The 22173-nt window shown below is 44.6% G+C and overlaps 1 protein-coding gene across 1 annotated transcript in view; it reads right to left on the bottom strand.

Moving 5' to 3' along the window:
• Positions 1 to 21771, bottom strand: part of LOC142589919 (uncharacterized) — a 39628-nt gene extending 17857 nt beyond the window's left edge. The window contains exons 1-6 of the mRNA XM_075701632.1: positions 21645 to 21771; positions 19108 to 19252; positions 16877 to 16942; positions 15274 to 15399; positions 8612 to 8756; positions 6378 to 6443 (exon numbers count right to left, since the gene is read on the bottom strand). Coding sequence (XP_075557747.1) covers positions 6378 to 6443; positions 8612 to 8756; positions 15274 to 15399; positions 16877 to 16942; positions 19108 to 19252; positions 21645 to 21673 — 577 coding nt within the window. The 5' untranslated portion in view covers positions 21674 to 21771. The remainder of the gene's footprint in view (positions 1 to 6377; positions 6444 to 8611; positions 8757 to 15273; positions 15400 to 16876; positions 16943 to 19107; positions 19253 to 21644) is intronic.
• Positions 21772 to 22173: the final 402 nt, after the last annotated feature.

The raw sequence follows: 22173 nt of genomic DNA, 5'->3' as shown, positions 1-22173 counted from the left end.
CAGATGCAGAAATCTGCAGTATTTAACTTAATATGCAAGACTTTCATGAAAGTTTTGTGCCAGCTAGGCTATCAAATATAGTTGATTGAATGTTTAAGACGGTTCTCATAGCAGGCGTCTTGCAGATGCTCCGCTTCGCCTCCAGTTTGCGAAATAATCTACTTAATTTACATATCTGGCTTATATATATATATATATATATATGAGCACCATGTTACCTGTGTGGGCACTCTATGTTACCTGGCTGTGTACTCCCTCGAGTGCACATCCAGGTAACATAGAGTGCGCCCAGTGATTATCTTTTTTACACATGCTACAGATAGGTCGTCTACCTGAAAGATGTATTAACTTTACCTACTGGCGTATCAAAGTAAAAAAAAAAAAAACATGGGGGGTGCGCCTGCCTCCCCCTCCCTATATATCTTGGCCGTTGTTGTGCCATTACCACAAGCCCGGATTCCGAATCTGCAAGATGGAGAATTTTCCTGCGAGCGCCCTTTGGACAAACCCGGGGCTGCGCCGAAAGGCACAGCGCCCTAATTCTCCCTTGACAAGCCAAGATGCTGAGCCGTCAGGCAGTGGTGTCCTCCGGAGAAGCATCGGCGGGCAACATGTTCAAACGTGTCGCCAAGTGCCAGACAGCCCAGCACCGTACCTCCCCTTCCCTGGAGGTCACCGCGCCCGCCAACTTTGAACGGGGTGGCCAGCGTGGTCGCTGGTTGGACCCCTCCGTCGACCGTCGAGTGCTCACTTTGTATTGGGCCGTTTGAGTGACAATGGTTTCTGGGGGCTTATAAGCCGCGGCGCGCCGCCTGGAAAACCGGATCCGCCGACCCACCGGGAGCAGAGTGCCGCTCTCGACTGGAGTGAGATGTGTCACGCGTTTTCGCCGGACGTCGCCGTGCGAGAACAGTCGCGTTTGCTGTGAGCTCTCGGCCCCAGTGCCGATCCCTTCATGTCCTGTATAATGACCTGTATATAGTGTATAAAGTCCCTTTTGTTATTCTCACCGACGCCTGACTCGGAGTCTTCGCTACCAACGCTCTGTCACGAAACGGGTGACGAGCGCTACGGGACCACCTCAAAGTCGTAACACCGTATTGATCACCACGCGCCATCAACAGTACATACGTACATCAAAGCTTCATGCAGCGAATAATCCCTCACGAGAAATAACAATTGCGCGGCGGCTAGAGACGCGGTGGCACGACGCGCAGTGTTCGATGGCTTGCGCTACATGAACCGCAAAAGAGGCGGATGCCTCCGCGGCCAATCCGCCGCTATGCTGTGAGCGTATATGATTATACAACCATTTAAGTAGCTGTTCGCGGTGTTATATTGGTTTCATGATAGCCTCATTACACATAAATATCTAATACGTACATTACGATTGGCTCTATATTACGCTCGTAAGATTTCTTTGCAGCCATCAGCGGGAAATGCAAGCGCTGCCACCTCCAAAGCTCAACTGGAGCTGCCGCTTACTGTCAGAACGCCTAGGTCGAAAGAATGTAGTGAAATTGAATATCTATAACGTTTCTGATGCTCTAAGCTGAAAAAAAAAAGCTCGAACATTGGGAGATGCTGCCACTGCTCCACCTCAAAACCGTGGTCTTCGAAGCACTTTTTGACATGTTGCTTTTTCTACGCTATTTTTTTTTTCAGGCCTCGGCCTTGTCATGATACCTTTTCTCTACTACTCACGCAGATTATACACAAAAGTTTGGTCCCTAACCAATGCAGAACCGGCGGTTGATGCTAAAAGTGCCTTTCTTTTCAAAACGGCGTGTGATTGCTGTAGCGAGATAGCAAAGTGGGCGAGTTGGTTACGATTCATCGTACCTTTAGCAACAGCGCAAAAGCAACGCGGAAACAAGGAACAAACACTCCGAAGAAACAGCGCCGTGTTGTTGTGTTTCTTCCTTTTGTCCGTGTCGCTTTCGCGCTGACCACAAGTACGAGTAACTGCTTTGTCGATATTAGCACGCGTAGAAGTAGGGCAGCGCGGATCCCGTAAATGCTTGCTTTGGCGTACAACTGAACAATTTATAATTGTGAGTTGGCTGAGTATGAAAGTTGTGTGCGGAGTATGGCCGTATTTGATTACGCGAGCATGCAAGCAGTACGCTTGTTTCACTTTGGCCGAAGTTCCGCTGCCGCTGCAAACCAGCCATCGCCACATTTTGTCGCCTTTATTCTTTACGCTACGAGCAAATATGGTTCCACCTATTCAAGATAAGGCCTGACATTCTCAAAAACACGCCACTGGGCGCCATAAGAAGCGTGTATATGTGTGGCGATTCCGAATTTCTGATCGGTGGGTGTCACAGCTATCGCGGCTACCCGCACACCGTGCGACATTTCAAGCGACGGAGCTGCACATGATGCGCGCTCATTGGCTCGTGTCCGCCGGCAAAAGTTCGCGCATAGTTCGTCTAAAATCTCTGCATATACTTTTAAAAAACAAGGCAGCGCACCAAGACACTTTAAACTCAATAATTTGTGTTTAAATACCAGCCTTCCTTCCAGCAATGACTTTTTTTTTAATCTCGAAGGCCGTGCTTTTCCAAAATGCACGCCCTAAAAGGAAGTGTAGATCTCGGAGGCTAAATTCACTTTTTAACCGCAGTGCGGCGCTGCTGCAGTGTGACGGCCACGTTGTGTTGCTGTGAGCGGTGAGAGTGCTCGTTACAGTTACACGGTAATTTAATCATATTTTCGAAGTGCCTAAGCAAACTGTGATCCGTACCGTGTGCATTAACCATCAGGAAACCTCTGGACTCGTGTAACGCCATTAGTTCGCCTTATGTTTCCTGTGATACGCCAGTGTCTTGTGTACTACAGCGCCCGTCCGAGCTGCCTTTGTTCTCGCCTGTCCGCGTTCGCTCGTGGAATACCTGATACTGTGGCTTCGAATTATGGTGCGTGGAAGAATTTGTTGAAAGTTGTGCTTTCGTGCGCTGGTGTTCATCGGCAATTCGACAGTGTTCGCGCCGGAAAGAGCGTCGTCGCGTGGTGCCTGCGAGACGAAGAAGCCGTTTGCTGACCACATTGAAGGTAAGCAGGTCTGACGCTTGCGCGCATTCTCGGAGCTTTTGGTTCATGTAGTAAGCTTTGTGGAACGACAACAGAACACTTTCGGAGCGTACATTGACCATGTTGCTGTGCACATTTAGCAAAGCGTTTCACGAGGGGAGTTTCCGTGAAATGTATTATTTCATACCGCTTACTTGCTTTATGGAGTGATGTGCTACCACCGCTGATTGTTGGGACTTAATAGGCAAATATTTACGTAAACGCTGAAAGTTACTGTTTTCTCGGTAGTTTCCCGGCAAGAAATTCTTCCGTAGATATGAATTTCCGCAAGTTACGTGTGTAATGCATGTCGATGTGTCACTGGCATCGCGAGTTGGCACGCGACTGCGATGTTTGACACTTGAACAGATATTAGCTTGTGTGAAGATTACTTTATTGATAGTGTTCAGATTGAAGTCCAGCTTCGCGGGAACTTGTCTGCATTGTTTGCGTTCTTCGACGTGCTCGTGTATTTGTCTTTTATATTGTAGGGCAAATATAGACCGACATTACAAGAGCGAAATTTCTTTTTAATCGAGGCATGTCAATCACACGCTCGTTTTCATTAATATTTTCATCCGAAGAACAGGATGTGAGTTCCTGCGATTGTTAAAGACAGTGGCTTGTAGCACTGCCTAATAAGGGATGCGATTTTCTTGCGATGCTTTGCGCTCGATGTTTGCCACTCTTATAACCCACCTTCCACGGCTGGCTGTTCTAGTTAATAACGATAGCGGAATGTCGGTCAGATCAATGAGCAAAAGGAGTAGCATCGGAAAAGGGATCGCTACAACATCGCGGTCTAGGTTTTAGACCCTTCGTAATCGATTGTTTATTTGATTTACTAGATATTTAAGTTTTGGTGATAATTTCCCAGGTAGTCTGATGTTTGCGGCTGGTTTTATTCCCGCCTGAATTTTACCATATAACAGTGTAGCCACTTGAGATATAACTACGAGACATCTGTACAAGCAGGCACACAAAGGTTTGTTGGCCAGTTGCCTATTCCTATAGGTCATGTACTACTTAGCAGCTGCTGCAGAAATGTTTAAAAGAATTTGTGAGCAATTTAATACCTGAGTGGACTGGCAGCTCAGTCTCTTTCAAACAACAATTAGTTAAAAGCTTCTGTGTTGCCCTGATGTTTTTATTATCTGTTTTTGACTGCTTCACGTTTCTTAGCTGTGTCCATAAAGGCCAGGCTGTTCTTGCTTATATGAATATTTTTGAATAAGTGAAAAAGATTGGCTTTGTTTTGTTTTTCAGGTGCCTTGTGAGCTCTCACCCAAGCACCACATTCCAGAGGTCTGCTGTGAGCAGACCTGGCAAATTGAAGTAACATCCAGATAGTCCAATAAACTGTTGGTAGTTTCAGACAAACCTTTGCAAAGTATAGTCAAATCTTTCTTTTAAAAGTGCAAGCACTGATCCAACCTGATCTTTCCATCCAAACATTACATTTTATATTAGTCACAAAGACATAACTAGAACAGCAGCACTGCAGTGAGGAACGTACAGTGGTACTCCAAGTGTTATACTGAAATAATCTATGAAGTCTAATTAGTTTGTAATTTTAGAACAAATTGGCATGAATTTCTGTGTCATAGCAGAGTTTCAATCTGTGCGCTGCATCATGTAGGGAACAGTAACCTTACAATGAAAACCAATGCAAAACTTTTTAACTCGGGAAGAATTTATAAATATGAGATGTGCACACGGAACTCTTCATCTATGCATGTCTACGTAAAATACAGGATTTAGTCACTGCGGCCACATAAAGGATGCATAAAGGTAGGACACACGAAGGAAACATAAAAGCAGTGGCCAAATTTCAACATGGAGGAAACATAAAGTACGTTAACATAAGGGATACATAAAGGGAGGACACACGAAGGAAACATAAAAGCAGTGGCCAAATTTCAACATGGAGGAAACATAAAGTACGGAAACATAAGGGATACATAAAGGGAGGACACACGAAGGAAACATAAAAGCAGTGGCCAAATTTCAACATGGAGGAAACATAAAGGACATTTCCTCATGTGAACTGCGGGAAACATACAGTAAACATAAAGGACATAACCATTTTCATAAGGGGAGGACACCCCCAACAATAAACCTCAGGTTTCTGGCTTTTTTACGTTAACTTACCGACCTCAGCAATCTCGGCACGGCACAAGAGCAACTCATGCCGGTTCGAGTCTTTTTCGGGGTAGACCTTCCATTAACGCTACCTGTGTTCATGTGAAATTAGTGAAGCGTATCGTGCACGATGTGAGCCGTCTGAGAACGCAATGTTCTTTTTCTGCACTAGCACACTAGGTGGCTCGATTCTATTTTCCTCATTAGAACACGTACGTAAAGCACCACATTTAATGTACTGAACCTTACTTATGCACGCACTGCGAGAAATCCGGTTATCCGAAATAAAAGGATTCCGGTGAATCGGAACAAGTTTTTAATAACTGTCTAGCCCATATACTAAAGTCATTTCCTTCTACTCGAGATACTCGAGCCGTCAGAGACTAAGAGAAACTTTCTGGCCGCACAGATCTTCAAACAAGGCTTATAAGGTACGACCTCATACGGCACTGCTTATCTCGCATTCTAAAAAAGTGCGCCTCAATGAAGTTTTACGTGACGAGGTTATCTCAGCATTTTTACTATGCCCGCAATTGCACATGCCTACAAGATGAAGAGCACCAGGTGGGTTCCTAGCGTGTCCACAGAGACCGGCAATGCATCTGGAGGGCGTCGACACAAATTTAGGCTTAGCACGACGTTGGGCGAGGGACCGACTAGAATGTCCTATAACGATGACAAACATCGGAAGTGCGTTGTGAATGAACTTTGCATAATCAAGATAGCAGGGCACGAACCCTACAACGCATGCGCACATGCGACAACACCACAAGCCAGATAGGCAAAGTAACCTAAAGATGAAAAACACGAAAAGAAAGAGGCAGCATAATTCAAGTTAAACATGAAGGTATGCATAGATATAACAGTAGATAAACAAACAAGATATTCAGAGCGACGAAAGAAGTGCGTCAATCCGAAGGAAGTGTCACGTTAATACAGTGTAGCTCGAGAAGCCTATGGCCGGCTTATAATCGCCAGCAAGAATTTTGATTAATTTATTACAACCTTAAGAAATTCTTTCGAAAAGTTAAACCAGTAACCCAAAGACAGCATCTATACTTTCCTAACAGTTTACTTCAGATAACATAAGTTGTTAAGTTGGATATTAACAATTTGAACATACTTCAGGAATTAGGAGAAAGGCCAACAGGGGAACATACGATCGCGCTGCACGCAACCGATCGCCACAGCCGGTGTGCTTTGTGCATCTCCGCCACTGGAATAATCTGCGTAAAAAGGACGACAAAGAAGTGTGTGGCCTATTTACACCATGCAGCACTGCTTAGTGTCATTAACATCGCCGGAAGAATTGGCGCTGCTCGGTTGGACACACTGCCTTTATCGCTATTTAAGTGACCACGGTAGAGATAGACTGTGCGCGAGTTTGAGCAAACTTGAATAAATACTAGCGCATTCGAAAGCTCCAGTACTGCATGCACTATTCCAAGCTAATGCATGCACATGCACTAGCTTGGAATAGTGCATGCTGTGTAGCTGTGTAGTGTGCGAACTGATGCACTAGCATGAGTTCGCACAGCTACAAGAGCATTCGCCATTTCCGTACTATATAGGCCCCCTAGCTGAACAGCAACAGTTAATAGCGGCAGCTGCCTCAAAGTGCGGGCTTCAGTATACAACGCAGGGAGACAACACGGTGCAGCCGTTCAATGCGAAAATGTGCACTTTCATAAAGCTTTCCTTGCTGAGAAGACACGGAATTCGCCCTATACATGTCCACTCACATGCAGCAAACCTAGATTGCCAGGAAATGTGAGAAGCAGTCATGTTTCTTTGAATGACATAGCGTTCCACTCCTAAAGGCGAAGCTTAAGTGTCCTTCAACCTTTTTAGTTAAAGCATTATAGTTCAAGGTTCAATATACCTTAACGGACATTAACGAAATAGGCTATTATCATTATTACTAGGAAAACAATAGTCTAATAATAAAACGGTAGATGCTAATAGCTGCTTGCTATTTGCCGCTGAAACACCAGTGCCAATACGTCAGCGTCAGCGTCAACGTATACGTCAACGTACACGTCAGCCAATACGTCAGCGTCAGCCGTGAATTTCGACGTATGTCTTGCATGGAGGTTTTGATCGGCGCAATATAAGAATCCTGGAAACTATATACTATATAGCTACATAAAATATATAATACAGAGTCCAGCCTTTGGCTCCTTTATAAATCCCTGGTGTCAATATCGACTAATGTGCAATTTACCGGCGATGAGCAGAGGCTGTCAAAATCACTGACGTCGCAGCAAGTTGTACGGAAACTGCCAAGATAGCGTTGCCGCCGGTGTTTTGTGTTGTTGCCACTTTGTTCATAACGCTTTATTTTAAGGTCAAAGTGGTTCTTGTTTCTGCAGGAACGTAATACACCAATACAGTTGAAATTAATTTGCTCTTTAGTGTCCCTTTAACCCTGTAAATATACAAGGCTGCCTTTCACTAGCGTTTACCATTGCACACCAGCGCGTCTCACCTTCTTCGAGATTTACCACATATAACAATTGCTCAACCATAATTATTACCATCATGTCGTATGAAATACTTAATGATCTCATTCCATGCAACATATTAGGTGCAGTTGAGCTTGTTAACAATAACAAATATATACATTTGATATAGCAATTTGCTTTTACCCTTAATGCGAACAAGTTATGGCAGAAGAAGAGCCATCTTTTTTCTAGCATATGATTAAGGAATCACCTCCCCAATTAAACAATCGTCGTCACTGTCTATGTTTAAGTAGCAAGCGTTCTCTTTTTTTTAAAGGGTAGTTTTTTAAAAGAAAGATAAAACACATTTGTTTCTTGCTCCCCAAAAATATGTCTGCTCGATTGCCAAATTTGTTACGTACAGGCTGTTTGCACTTATGCATATTTTAAAACATTCTTTGTTCAGTTCCTTGATATTCCTTTGAACACTATTCTATATATTGTACTATATATGCCTTACTTTAGCGCAATATTTTGTATTCTTTTAATCATCAAAATTGTGTTATACAATTCCCTATTAGATTCATATTACTGTTTTTATTTCTTGCGATGCTTTCTTCTACACTGCTGCTAAATGACGTTTGTTTGTTTTCGCAGTACCTGATAGTGCGTTGTGCTGTGGGACTTCCTCCAGTATGTTCATTTATGTAATAAACTCAATGCAGCGCGATTCCGATTCTGGTTAATAACGGAAACTGCACCGTCACTAATTCCGAAGGCGGCGTTCCCGCCTGCAAAGCTTCTCTGATATTCTAAACCCACGCGTAATTACAACACTGTCTCGATGAAGCGAGAATAGTCTCGATGAAGCGAGAACACACACACACTTTGTGAAAGATGAGCGTCGAAATGTCACGATTCAAGCTAATTGTAGCAGGAAGCCCACTCACCACTGGTGACAGCGGGCAGAGTCCGATGACTGCGTTTCCGATGAGGTCGTGACCTTGAAGCACGCGACTGTTTTCTACTGCGGATGAATAGTGTCCCTCGCCGTTGCCTTGAAATTTCGAGCCTGACAACGTCGAGGAAGGCCACCTGCACACAGTATTCAGCAAAATATAATGCTAAGCGCACCAAAGCGATATCTAGCTACATGACGCACCATTAAAGATGAAGTTGGATAAGTACCCTATGCGTGAACAACATGAGAGAATTCCGAAACGAAAGCAGTGATATACACCTTCGTAAAGATGAGAAAACGTCACACCGTCATTGCTCGCAATGTGTCATTGGGATTTACCACTCGTTAAATCATAACATTGTGCGTGCGGATGAAGATATATCCTCCTGAAATTCATTATACACTACGTAGACATAACCGCTGTTAAATATACTTCTTAATACTGACTAGCACTTTACGAACCTAAAAACACAGTTTTTGTTTATGCTGAACTGATGGATGCTAGAAGCACCATCTTCACGCACATGGGCTGCACATGGGGAACGTAAGAGTATCCTCGGGATCTTCCATACGGTAAAAAATAACCATGTTCAATGAGTCAACACAGAGACGAAGATGCAGTGTTGAATTTAGGTGGCTCCGTTTACGCTGCAAGCATTAAATTTTGAATTTTGGGGTGCTTGAAACGCACTTTGTGGTTCCTTTCCGCTGTTTGTTGCGATGAAACAGCCAATACCAAATTGGTGTCAATATTCCGCAAGATTGTTGTCAAGATGACTGAGCTATTGAGACAGTTCGTCATGCAGCAGACATATCTGGAGCGAATATGCGCTAGGTAGGGTTCGCGTCCACGTCGGTGACCTGCGAAGCGTACTAGATCCATCTGCCCAATTTTAATAAGAGGCATTGCCGCAAAACCCACATTTAGCATGAAATGTAAAGATACCAGCCTGCAGGTAAAAAAAAAGCCGACTAGATATCGCGAGAATACACTATGGGAAATATTTTTGCAGCGCTAAAACACGTGCTCAGTGTCATACCGTTATCATTAAGGACGGCGTGCTTCTAACCACAGCAGGAGGAAGGCCTGCCAGATCACGAGACCAATTACCCTTTCCATGCGCAAGCTGACACATCCTTATGCGCGCAAGCTTCTTAATTTCATAATTGCGCTCATTCTCTAATTGTAATACATTACTGTTTATACACCTTGGTCATTGCACCTTATGTCTGACTTCATTTGTTCTTAATTATTACTACATTGGCTACGCTCGTTTTGGGAAATCCCCACCGAAGATTTTCTCGTAGGGTTGAGAGGAAGCTTTAACTCTGAGCTTCCTGTCTCAATATATCGGAAAGGCGAAACAATATTGCTCGCCAACCACATACAGGGTCAAGTGTTTTCTTACATTTTTACAACCGACGTTGCGCAAGGTCAAGATGGCGTACAAGACATCAACGGAGTGTGCAGTGTGGGTGCGACGCAGGTCATCAAAGCGCGTGCAAATTGTCCTGTCGTGACTTACGGAGACCGTGATAAACATTTGGGATTATAATATGGCTCATCTGCGCTGAAATACTCGGAATGCACGCATCAACCCAGAGAAAACGCAAGCTCAATGACACTCTTGCGGCCAACGAAGGGCCGCACAAGAGGAATCAAGAGTGGCTGAACCTCGACAATGGAATCACGGGCGTCTGAACCTCGACAATGTGAGCGTGTGTTACCGATTGCTGCCTAAGCTAAACTAACTATGTGCGAGAAAGAGTTAAGAAAATCCGCACGCCGAATTATACGTGCAAAAACACGTTCTTGTTAGTGTACACTGCATCCGTTTGCTGCAGCGCTCTCAGAAACGCGAGCTGCGTCGATATCGCCTGGCGAATACGCCGAAGCTTCAGACGAATTTTCAGGCGTTCCGCGCCTGCTCTTCACGCCATGCTCATTTCGTGCCAAACTAGCTTTAAACTTTTGCGACATTGCCTTGCAACTCCAGTGGAACTTTGTAATTGCGTCTCATCGCCGCCGTGAAGCGTGATTGGGAATAAAATGGAAGCTTGGGAATACTGTGGTTGGCGCTAAACTTCGTTAAAAGAGACACCACCGTTAGGTTTAACCGCGGTAAGCGGCACCCGTGCGAAAAGGGCATCAGTCACGTGCCAAGGACTTCTACAGAATTACGTGGTTTAGCCTTCTATGCTTTCAAATGTATGCTTACACTGACACGCAGAACTTTCAGTAGATGAGACAATTAATTCGGACCGAACGGATATTGGAGACGCTCTGTGCTCCATATGTCCACTCGCGAAGCCTCAATGTGCCTTTCCCGCACGTTCGACTATTACCAAAACTAATACTTTACGCAATTTCACTTCGCCTTCCTGTCTTGAGAAATCAGCACATAACATCAGCTGCTTGATAAGGGCGGCCTATACAACGCGCCTCCAGATCTATTACAGTCTCAATCATTAAACTTAAACAAAGAGCCATGATGCCCTAACTACCAAGCTAGTCGCGAAGACAACGCCCCGTATACGTCGTCTTATGCGTTAACTCAAGCGTCAACTATCAGACTCCGGCCACATGGCGAGTACATCTCTCCCTAAAGAAGTGGCAGTCACAGCGGCTGCAGAAAAGCCACCTAGTTTCCTTCCCTCTTGGAAAACGATATAATGCCATTCTGCAGAAGTACGGCCACTTACAAGGTTACGCGAGAGAGATATTCGAAGAGAAACCCTCACCGTGTAAACGATCAGCCGTCAGCCAGTGACGTTCTCAGTACCCGTCGAAGTGGTGCAAACTGCGTCGCATGCCGGTCCCCCTTCTGGTTAGCGAATTGTCGTAGGGGATAAGTAGTCGGAACTCCACACCCTGCTCCGATTTCACCTGTAACCGGGAACAGCCTACGCCGCAAGCGTGCGTAAGGGCCACCGGTTAAAAGGCCGCGTCCATACTCGTTCGATCGGCACGTCAGAAGAACGCTGGCAGGTTGGGCGCTCGAGGCGAGCGCGAGCCCCGCAGGCCACTCGAGCGCGCACCAAGCGCGTGGAGGTTTAAAAGGTCTCCAGAGACGCGCAGTGGGCAGGGCGAAAGACGACGAAGCCAAATGGACGCGCGATATATCACGCACGCCGTCCCTTCTATCGGTTCTGTCGGAGCCCGAAGGCTGGTCGCAGCGTTTCCTAGCTTGCGCTGCTGCCGTGAGCGTTGAGAGCACGCACAAGAGCGGCTGTGCGTGCATACCCGACCTTGCGCCATTGGTCTGAGCTGAACGGATAGGGGATCAAGCTAAATACAATGCTCCCCGCCCCAGCGTTGCGCGGACGCTTTCAGCGCGTTGCTAATGTTCTCTCACTCGCTTTGAATGCCTCGCCATCGGGTCCAAAACTGCCTCCTATCGTTTCTTCTCGGCTCCTATTCCCGCTGTAACGATGGTGCTATGGTGGGTCAGATGGCTCACCAAGCACAGTAAGGAGAGACAGGCCTTAGCGCACTAAATAATCCCGCGAGCTCTGGAAAAGCAGAACTCTCGAACCACGCACATCCTCGAAGCAACGTTCCTCTGTGGAACGTCGTACGACGCGCGTCACAGTCGAGCGCCGAGACGCGAACGCAGAATGCGTAGTGTTTCGCAACGCGGCATAAGCATCTCGAGACGCTAGAAACACATTTCTGAATAATTACGAGCACCGTTTACATCGCGTTACCACCGGTGCTACTTCACATCGGCCCAGCGACGAAAGGTGTAACGAGCCACAAGGTGACTTTATAAACACGTGAAACATGTAGCAGTTCACGAATTTTTTAGGTTAAGCTGTGGTGCACTTAGCTCCTAGGGCGCAATTCTCGAACGATCAGTTTGCAAGACATTTTCACTTTCGCGAGATTTCGCTACACTGGAGGAAGGCGTGTTCCGTATCTGAGGCGACGCAGTTTTCTCACTGCGCTGACTGTAGTAAAACAGCGTAATTAGAGCGCTGTACCTCGCAGAAAACGAAGGCGTGTCCGACAGGGCGTTCTCGTTAAATCACGTCCTCTAAAAGTGATAGTACCAAAATATCGCCGTTGGTTATCTGTCTCGAATGCAAAGTCACGTTCACTACTGCTAACTCAGCTTCAATTGTTGCAAAAATAATTAGCGTAGGCCAACTGGCCATACGTCCTAATCTCCTCCATACTAAAATTTCGAGGGCCTGTTACATCTCGGTTAATATAAAATTAATGGCGCCCTTTTTTTTCTCGAAATTGAAGCCCAAGAGCTCAGGCCCACATAATCACCCCTGAGATGACTTGCACAGCAGCCATTCGCCCGATCCAGTAAGAGACCCTCTTCGATTATACTTCTTTGTCAGTCCCGGACTGCTCGAGACGGATCATTCAGTAACGTGGTCGACTCTGCCCAGAAAAAATACAATGCTTCACTAATTGCACTGGAGAGAGCTATCCATGTGGCAGTCTTAAGGTGCAACACTGGAACCTCTATGCACACACAATTTTGCACGTCACTAGACAAAAAACCCTTGCACCATGCTTTCAACAGAGCTGAACTAAATAATGCCATACAAAAAAACAGGTGGAACGAAGGTGCACCAGATAAGAGGCCATATGTTGCCAGAAGACCCACATCACAAAACAAACCAATGACTACAAATCTGTTGCCTTCTAAAGTACTGAGAAGGTGAAACTTCGACAGCCATTTTCTCGAAACCTTTTCTTTTTTGTCGTTATCCCCAGTTTTGGAGCTGGTATCGTTGTTACCGTGGGGTCCAGTTTGACTCCGCTTTCTTTGTCATCTCCATTAAAGTGCCGGCTTGTGAGGTTCTATCTTTTCATCTCTTTCTTTTTCTAAATCTACGATGTGGCTATTCGTTCACTCAAAAATTGTGCTTCATGTGAAGGTAAGACAAAAAAATTGCAATACCAAAATTTGTCCTGCCGAAGAAATAAAACCAAGAATATCACAGCCTTGACCACGCATTTAAATATGCTGTGTACACTCAACGAGCTTTCGACTGCATTTTTAAGCCCTCAGGCCTTCCAGAAAAAGTAAGATTCTGAATAAAATTATCCCAGGACAATATCACAAAATTTTGTGGAAGCATCAAGGAAACAATGTTATTATTTGTGCCAGTTTTCATCAAAATCCATGAAGAAATAAGGCAAGCGATAGTCACGTCCAACCATGAAACACAGCAGCACTGTACAGCAATAGAATCAACCGCAAGATTTTGCGCAGCGCGAGATCCGAGAAAATGCTTATTATCTGCGCAGCCTCACCACGCAGCTACGAATTCGCATTCACAGTCTCTGCCAGTGTGCGTGAACAACATTGTGATGTTCGCTTTTACTGACTACTGTTGCAGACTTCTCGGAAATTGGGTAAACTTTTGTGGTTCACTGTGCCGTATAGTCGAGGAAGGTCTCAACGTGACCGCTACCGCTACCGGCTGCCATGACGGCACATCCGCGGTTTTTTCTCGGCTCCGGTAATGTTTACCGTCAACAGTCCCACTGTATGACGTGCTTGCATTAACAAAATGACGACAGTCGTATTTACATGAATGCGAAAGAATGCGACAGTGGTGCATCACACTTCCTAGCGCATCAAGAGTGATGCGATGCACCAGGGTTTGCATGCGTGCGCATCACCCGTGGTGCGATGGTGGCGGCACACGATGTCGCACATCGAAGGCAAAGCAGTACTTCCGGCGCTTACTGGGGCAAGACGGTTCGCGGTCCGGCGAGTGCGGCAGATCCGCAGCAAATTCACTCCTCCACTTTTCCCGTGCGATGGGATCACGCTTACATGCACTGCGAAGGTCGATTTACTCCTCAATCCAGACCTGTCTGGCGCGTTAATGTTACGCAATATCCTAGCGACTCGTTTCCGTGGATGCGATGCGCTAGAAAGTTCATCTGATGTGATGGGATGCGCCACTTGTCGCATTCACATAAACGGGGCTATTGCCCAAGCTGCCTGCTGCGCGATCCTAATTTACCCGCGCTTCTTGTTCTTGGTCACGAGCAAAAAAAAATAAATGGCTAAATTACCTTAGTCTCACCGCTGAGGACAGACTAGAAACAGTGTTCGTCGCAATTATAGAGATAGGCTGTTTTAATACTGCTAGGCCTAGAGAGGTCACTGAGGCAGTGAAGGGTTCATTTTCACAGAGGAGTACTTCGATTCCGGATACCTCGCAAGACATACTGGGTATTTAACCGGCTTATATAGCGAGGACGCCAGAACACATAAACCATATAAACTTCGAACACAACTACAACAAAAACACGTATTCACAAACAAACAGGCAAATATTTAAACAGATATATGCAGCGCGGGTTTTCTGTATGTGTTCTTGCGTGCTCGTTTATTTGCGCCGGCTAAACTCGCTCTATGCCTATTTTCCCCTAACAGGTGGCGCCACGTCACTGCAGTGTAGGGTGCATGCATGCTCTGAAGGAATGCATTCAGTCACCTTAGTGCAGTGTTGACAGACGCTAAATGCTGTGGCGCCATCTGTTGCATAAAAATTGACAAACATTTCCGCGTCGATGCCGTTCCTCTGTCCATCATAACATAACGCTGTTAGTGGGTGTACAGTCCGAAGCCTTGCGCTTATGGTATGTGAGAGACGTTTTTGTGAACTTACTGATACGGCTGGAAAATTGCACTGCGCACCGCCGAGAAAAAGCCATTTGTAGAAGATGCAGGAAAGGTGCCATTTGGGCGTCCAATACAGAACGGTGCACAAACCCCGAGAACGAGTGGCATTGACCTGAAAAGAAAAAGTATGCTTGCTTATTATGCGTCAAGTTCCAAATCTGTCTAGTCGTTCGGCCAGATTACAAGCAATTTCAAGCAAGAAATGTCCACGTTTAAATCTCGTGACATCACATAAAGCTCAAACAGGAGGACGCTAGCTAGTAATCACTCTTACGTAATCCAGTGACAGCAAAACAGGGATTTTCAATTTCATGAAGTCGCAAGCAGCAAGCGACTGCATAATCTCCTATTCCTGCATACTTTTAGGGTTACGAGGACACCCCCAACAATAAACCTCAGGTTTCTGGCTTTTTTACGTTAACTTACCGACCTCAGCAATCTCGGCACGGCACAAGAGCAACTCATGCCGGTTCGAGTCTTTTTCGGGGTAGACCTTCCATTAACGCTACCTGTGTTCATGTGAAATTAGTGAAGCGTATCGTGCACGATGTGGGCCGTCTGAGAACGCAATGTTCTTTTTCTGCACTAGCACACTAGGTGGCTCGATTCTATTTTCCTCATTAGAACACGTACGTAAAGCACCACATTTAATGTACTGAACCTTACTTATGCACGCACTGCGAGAAATCCGGTTATCCGAAATAAAAGGATTCCGGTGAATCGGAACAAGTTTTTAATAACTGTCTAGCCCATATAATAAAGTCATTTCCTTCTACTCGAGACACTCGAGCCGTCACAGACTAAGAGAAACTTTCTGGCCGCACAGATCTTCAAACAAGGCTTATAAGGTACGACCTCATACGGCACTGCTTATCTCGCATTCTAAAAAAGTGCGCCTCAATGAAGTTTTACGTGACGAGGTTATCTCAGCATTTTTACTATGCCCGCAATTGCACATGCCTACAAGATGAAGAGCACCAGGTGGGTTCCTAGCGTGTCCACAGAGACCGGCAATGCATCTGGAGGGCGTCGACACAAATTTAGGCTTAGCACGACGTTGGGCGAGGGACCGACTAGAATGTCCTATAACGATGACAAACATCGGAAGTGCGTTGTGAATGAAGTTTGCATAATCAAGACAGCAGGGCACGAACCCTACAACGCACGCGCACATGCGACAACACCACAAGCCAGATAGGCAAAGTAACCTAAAGATGAAAAACACGAAAAGAAAGAGGCAGCATAATTCAAGTTAAACATGAAGGTATGCATAGATATAACAGTAAATAAACAAACAAGATATTCAGAGCGACGAAAGAAGTGCGTCAATCCGAAGGAAGTGTCACGTTAATACAGTGTAGCTCGAGAAGCCTATGGCTGGCTTATAATCGTCAGCAAGAATTTTGATTAATTTATTACAACCTTAAGAAATTCTTTCGAAAAGTTAAACCAGTAACCCAAAGACAGCATCTATACTTTCCTAATAGTTTACTTTAGATAACATAAGTTGGTAAGTTGGATATTAAAAGAAAAACTTGCAATTTGAACATACTTCAGGTATTAGGAGAAAGGCCAACAGGGGAACTTACGATCGCGCTGCACGCAACCGATCGCCACAGCCGGTGTGCTTTGTGCATCTCCGCCACTGGAATAATCTGCGTAAAAAGGACGACAAAGAAGTGTGTGGCCTATTTACACCATGCAGCACTTCTTACTGTCATTAACATCACCGGAAGAATTGGCGCTGCTCGGTTGGACACACTGCCTTTATCGCTATTTAAGTCACCACGGTAGAGATAGACTTTGCGCGAGTTTGAGCAAACTTGAATAAATACTAGCGCATTCGAAAGCTCCAGTACTGCATGCACTAATCCAAGCTAATGCATGCACATGCACTAGCTTGGTATAGTGCATGCGGTGTAGCTGTGTAGTGTGCGAACGGATGCACTAGCATGAGTTCGCACAGCTACAAGAGCATTCGCCATTTCCGTACTATATAGGCCCCCTAGCTGAACAGCAACAGTTAATAGCGGCAGCTGCCTCAAAGTGCGGGCTTCAGTATACAACGCAGGGAGACAACACGGTGCAGCCGTTCAATGCGAAAATGTGCACTTTCATAAAGCTTTCCTTGCTGAGAAGACACGGAATTCGCCCTATACATGTCCACTCACATGCAGCAAACCTAGATTGCCAGGAAATGTGAGAAGCAGTCATGTTTCTTTGAATGACATAGCGTTCCACTCCTAAAGGCGAAGCTTAAGTGTCCTTCAACCTTTTTAGTTAAAGCATTATAGTTCAAGGTTCAATATACCTTAACGGACATTAACGAAATAGGCTATTATCATTATTACTAGGAAAACAATAGTCTAATAATAAAACGGTAGATGCTAATAGCTGCTTGCTATTTGCCGCTGAAACACCAGTGCCAATACGTCAGCGTCAGCGTCAACGTATACGTCAACGTACACGTCAGCCAATACGTCAGCGTCAGCCGTGAATTTCGACGTATGTTCCTGCATGGAGGTTTTGATCGGCGCAATATAAGAATCCTAGAAACTATATACTATATAGCTACATAAAATATATAATACAGAGTCCAGCCTTTGGCTCCTTCATAAATCCCTGGTGTCAATATCGACTAATGTGCAATTTACCGGCGATGAGCAGAGGCTGTCAAAATCACTGACGTCGCAGCAAGTTGTACGGAAACTGCCAAGATAGTGTTGCCGCCGGTGTTTCGTATTGTTGCGACTTTTTTCATAACGCTTTATTTTAGGTCAAAGTGGTTCTTGTTTCTGCAGGAACGTAATACACCAATACAGTTGAAATTAATTTGCTCTTTAGTGTCCCTTTAACCCTGTAAATATACAAGGCTGCCTTTCACCAGCGCTTACCATTGCACACCAGCGCGTCTCACCTACTTCGAGATTTACCACATATGAAAATTGGTCAACCATAATTATTACCATCATCTCGTATGAAATGCTTAATGACCTCATTCCATGCAACATATTAGGTGCAGTTGAGCTTGTTAACAATAACAAATATATACATTTGATATAGCAATTTGCTTTTACCTTTAATGCGAACAAGTTATGGCAGAAGAAGAGTCATCTTTTTTCTAGCATATGATTAAGGAATCATCTCCCCAATTAAACAATCGTCGTCACTATCTATGTTTAAGTAGCAAGCGTTCTCTTTTTTTAAAGGGTAGTTTTAAAAAAAAGATAAAACGCATTCGTTTCTTGCTCCCCAAAAATTTATCTGCTCGATTGCCAAATTTGTTACGTGCAGGCTGTTTGCACTTATGCATATTTTAAAACATTCTTTGTTCAGTTCCTTGATATTCCTTTGAACACTATTCTATATATTGTACTATATATGCCTTACTTTAGCGCAATATTTTGTATTCTTTTAATCATCAAAATTGTGTTATACAATTCCCTATTAGATTCATATTACTGTTTTTATTTCTTGCGATGCTTTCTTCTACACTGCTGCTAAATGACGTTTCGTTTGTTTTTCGCAGTACCTGATAGTGCGTTGTGATGTGGGACTTCCTCCAGTATATTCATTTACGTAATAAGCTCAATGCAGCGCGATTCCGATTCTGGTTAATAACAAACTGCACCGTCACTAATTCCGAAGGCGGCGTTCCCGCCTGCAAAGCTTCTCTGATATTCTAAACCCACGCGTAATTACAACACTGTCTCGATGAAGCGAGAATAGTCTCGATGAAGCGAGAACACACACACACTTTGTGAAAGATGAGCGTCGAAATGTCACGATTCAAGCTAATTGTAGCAGGAAGCCCACTCACCACTGGTGACAGCGGGCAGAGTCCGATGACTGCGTTTCCGATGAGGTCGTGACCTTGAAGCACGCGACTGTTTTCTACTGCGGATGAATAGTGTCCCTCGCCGTTGCCTTGAAATTTCGAGCCTGACAACGTCGAGGAAGGCCACCTGCACACAGTATTCAGCAAAATATAATGCTAAGCGCACCAAAGCGAAATCTAGCTAGATGACGCACCATTAAAGATGAAGTTGGATAAGTACCCTATGCGTGAACAACATGAGAGAATTCCGAAACGAAAGCAGTGATATACACCTTCGTAAAGATGAGAAAACGTCACACCGTCATTGCTCGGAATGTGTCATTGGGATTTACCACTCGTTAAATCATAACATTGTGCGTGCGGACGAAGATATATCCTCCTGAAATTCATTATACACTACGTAGACATAACCGCTGTTAAATATACTTCTTAATACTGACTAGCACTTTACGAACTTAAAAACACAGTTTTTGTTTATGCTGAACTGATGGATGCTAGAAGCACCATCTTCACGCACATGGGCTGCACATGGGGAACGTAAGAGTATCCTCGGGATCTTCCATACGGTAAAAAATAACCATGTTCAATGAATCAACACAGACGAAGATGCAGTGTTGAATTTAGGTGGCTCCGTTTACGCTGCAACCATTAAATTTTGAATTTTGGGGTGCTTGAAACGCACTTTGTGGTTCCTTTCCGCTGTTTGTTGTGATGCAACAGCCAATACCAAATTGGTGTCAATATTCCGCAAGATTGTTGTCAAGATGACTGAGCTATTGAGACAGTTCGTCATGCAGCAGACATATCTGGATCTAATGCGTTAGGTAGGATTTGCGTCCACGTCGGTGACCTGCGAAGCGTACTAGATCCATCTGCCCAATTTTAATAAGAGGCATTGTCGCAAAACCCACATTTAGCATGAAATGTAAGGATACCAGCCTGCAAGTAAAAAAAAAACTAGATATCGCGAGAATACACTATGGGAAATACTTTTTGCAGCGCTAAAATACGTGCTCAGTGTTATCACCGTTATCATTAAGGATGGCGTGCTTCTAACCACAGCAGGAGGAAGGCCTGCCAGATCACGAGACCAATTACCCTTTCCATGCGCAAGCTGGCACATCCTTATGCGCGCAAGCTTCTTAATTTCATAATTGCGCTCATTCTCTAATTGTAATACATTACTGTTTATACACCTTGGTCATTGCACCTTATGTCTGACTTCATTTCTTCTTATTTAATACTACATTGCCTACGCTCGTTTTGGAAAATCTCCACCGAAGATTTTCTCGTAGGGTTGAGAGGAAGCTTTTAACTCTGAGCTTCCTGTCTCAATATATCGGAAAGACGAAACAATATTGCTCGCCAACCACATACAGGCTTAAATGTTTTCTTACATTTGAAAGAAAAAAGGTTAAATCTAGTAACTATTGAAGCAAGTTTTCGATTTCAGTTTCAATTTTTTTCTAATAATTGTGATTAATTGCGTAGTTTAGAAAAATGAGACTATCTAGAATACAAATATTTAGCTGAGCAATGAAAAACGATATGGCCACTGTGTAAACTAGATTTAGCAATAATCTAAAGCGGAATAAACCCACTATGCCCTCCTGTGAGATATAATAGTAATTGTTGAATGCATATTGAATAAGTCTTGTAAACCTAACAAATCCACGTAAGCTCTTAACTATTACAGCAAATCTGCCTACTGTATATGCTCTATCGAGTGCAGGTCACAGAACTGCGGGATCCGTAAATGGCGCGGTGACACAAATACGTTAACTCCCTGCTTCTATTTATTTCAATATTACGAACTTTCGGCAACATATATCAAAACTGAATCGCAAATAAAGATTCCGCTTCCTGCAACAACTTAAGTTTAGCGTTTTCTGTCAAATACAACAGATTTAATTCAAATAGGTACAGCGGTTTATCTGAGAAAAACGTTTGTGTTTTGCATGAATTTGAATAGACGAGAAGAAAGGGGCTTAAAAGAGGGGCCCGATCTTTGTTAGTCATATCACAAGAAACCAACAAACACTGACACCAAGGACAACAAAGAGGAAATTACTTGTGCTTAATAAAGGAAATAAAGAAACATAAATAAATAGAAATTAAAGTGTAAAAAGCCAGCACTAAGGCCTGTGAGTGGCGGCGCCGGCTAACACTCCCAGGGTTCTATAAGGAAACATGAACACCGAAGAAAGTGGACGGGGAAACGGCGCCGCGATAGCTCAGTTAGTAGCGTATCGCACGCCAAATGCCAAGATTGTGAGATCGTTCCCCACCCGCGGCAAGTCGTTTTTTTCATCCACTTTCATTTCAACTAATCTATCGTTTCTTCATTTCGTTTATTAAGCACAAGTACTTTCCCCTGTGTTGTCCTTGGTGCGAGTGTCTGTTGGCTTCTTGTGATATGCATTTGAATAGGTGACATTGGAGTTGGGCCCGAACTATAAAAACCTCACAAGTCTATGTCTCTCGTTTCTCTGATCAATGTAGTATAGATACTAACCTACAGTGTCACCATAGATGCAGCCACGACCATCGCTGACGAGCAGTAAGCGGCACGTCTGCGGAGCAGGCCCGCCTCTCACGACCACGAGGGGTGGACAGAGGGCGCTTCCATCGACGTGCACGGCAAGTCCGGAACACTGTGGTCCTTGATGCACTCGGCCTGCGCACAGGGTCCAGGCAAACGAAATAATGTCATCCAGCCGCGTATGGCACAAAGCTATAAATAAATTCTAAGTACAAAGAACTCGGCCCAAGCAATTCAGCGAAGTTTCTCACACAAGGAACACCGCGGAAAAAATGTATCGTTAGTTGCCTTGATAAGCCAATGGTATGGCTGTTCAGGCGGCATCGAATTAGTGAGCTGTCCCGAGTATTTCTGTAAGCGTCGTTGTTCTCACATACCTATTTTGCAATTTCGTCGTACTGCGGAAACAAATTTAAAAGACACGCTATAGTAATTCATATGCATGAGAGAAACCAGAGGAAAGAATGACGTCTATCCCGTGTCACCAAGCAGAGGTTCCATGACGA

Source organism: Dermacentor variabilis, chromosome 8 (assembly GCF_050947875.1).
Source record: "Dermacentor variabilis isolate Ectoservices chromosome 8, ASM5094787v1, whole genome shotgun sequence".
Taxonomy (NCBI): Eukaryota; Metazoa; Arthropoda; class Arachnida; order Ixodida; family Ixodidae; genus Dermacentor; species Dermacentor variabilis.
Note: the sequence above shows the minus strand (reverse complement) of the source record. Positions and strands in the feature narration are given on the sequence as shown.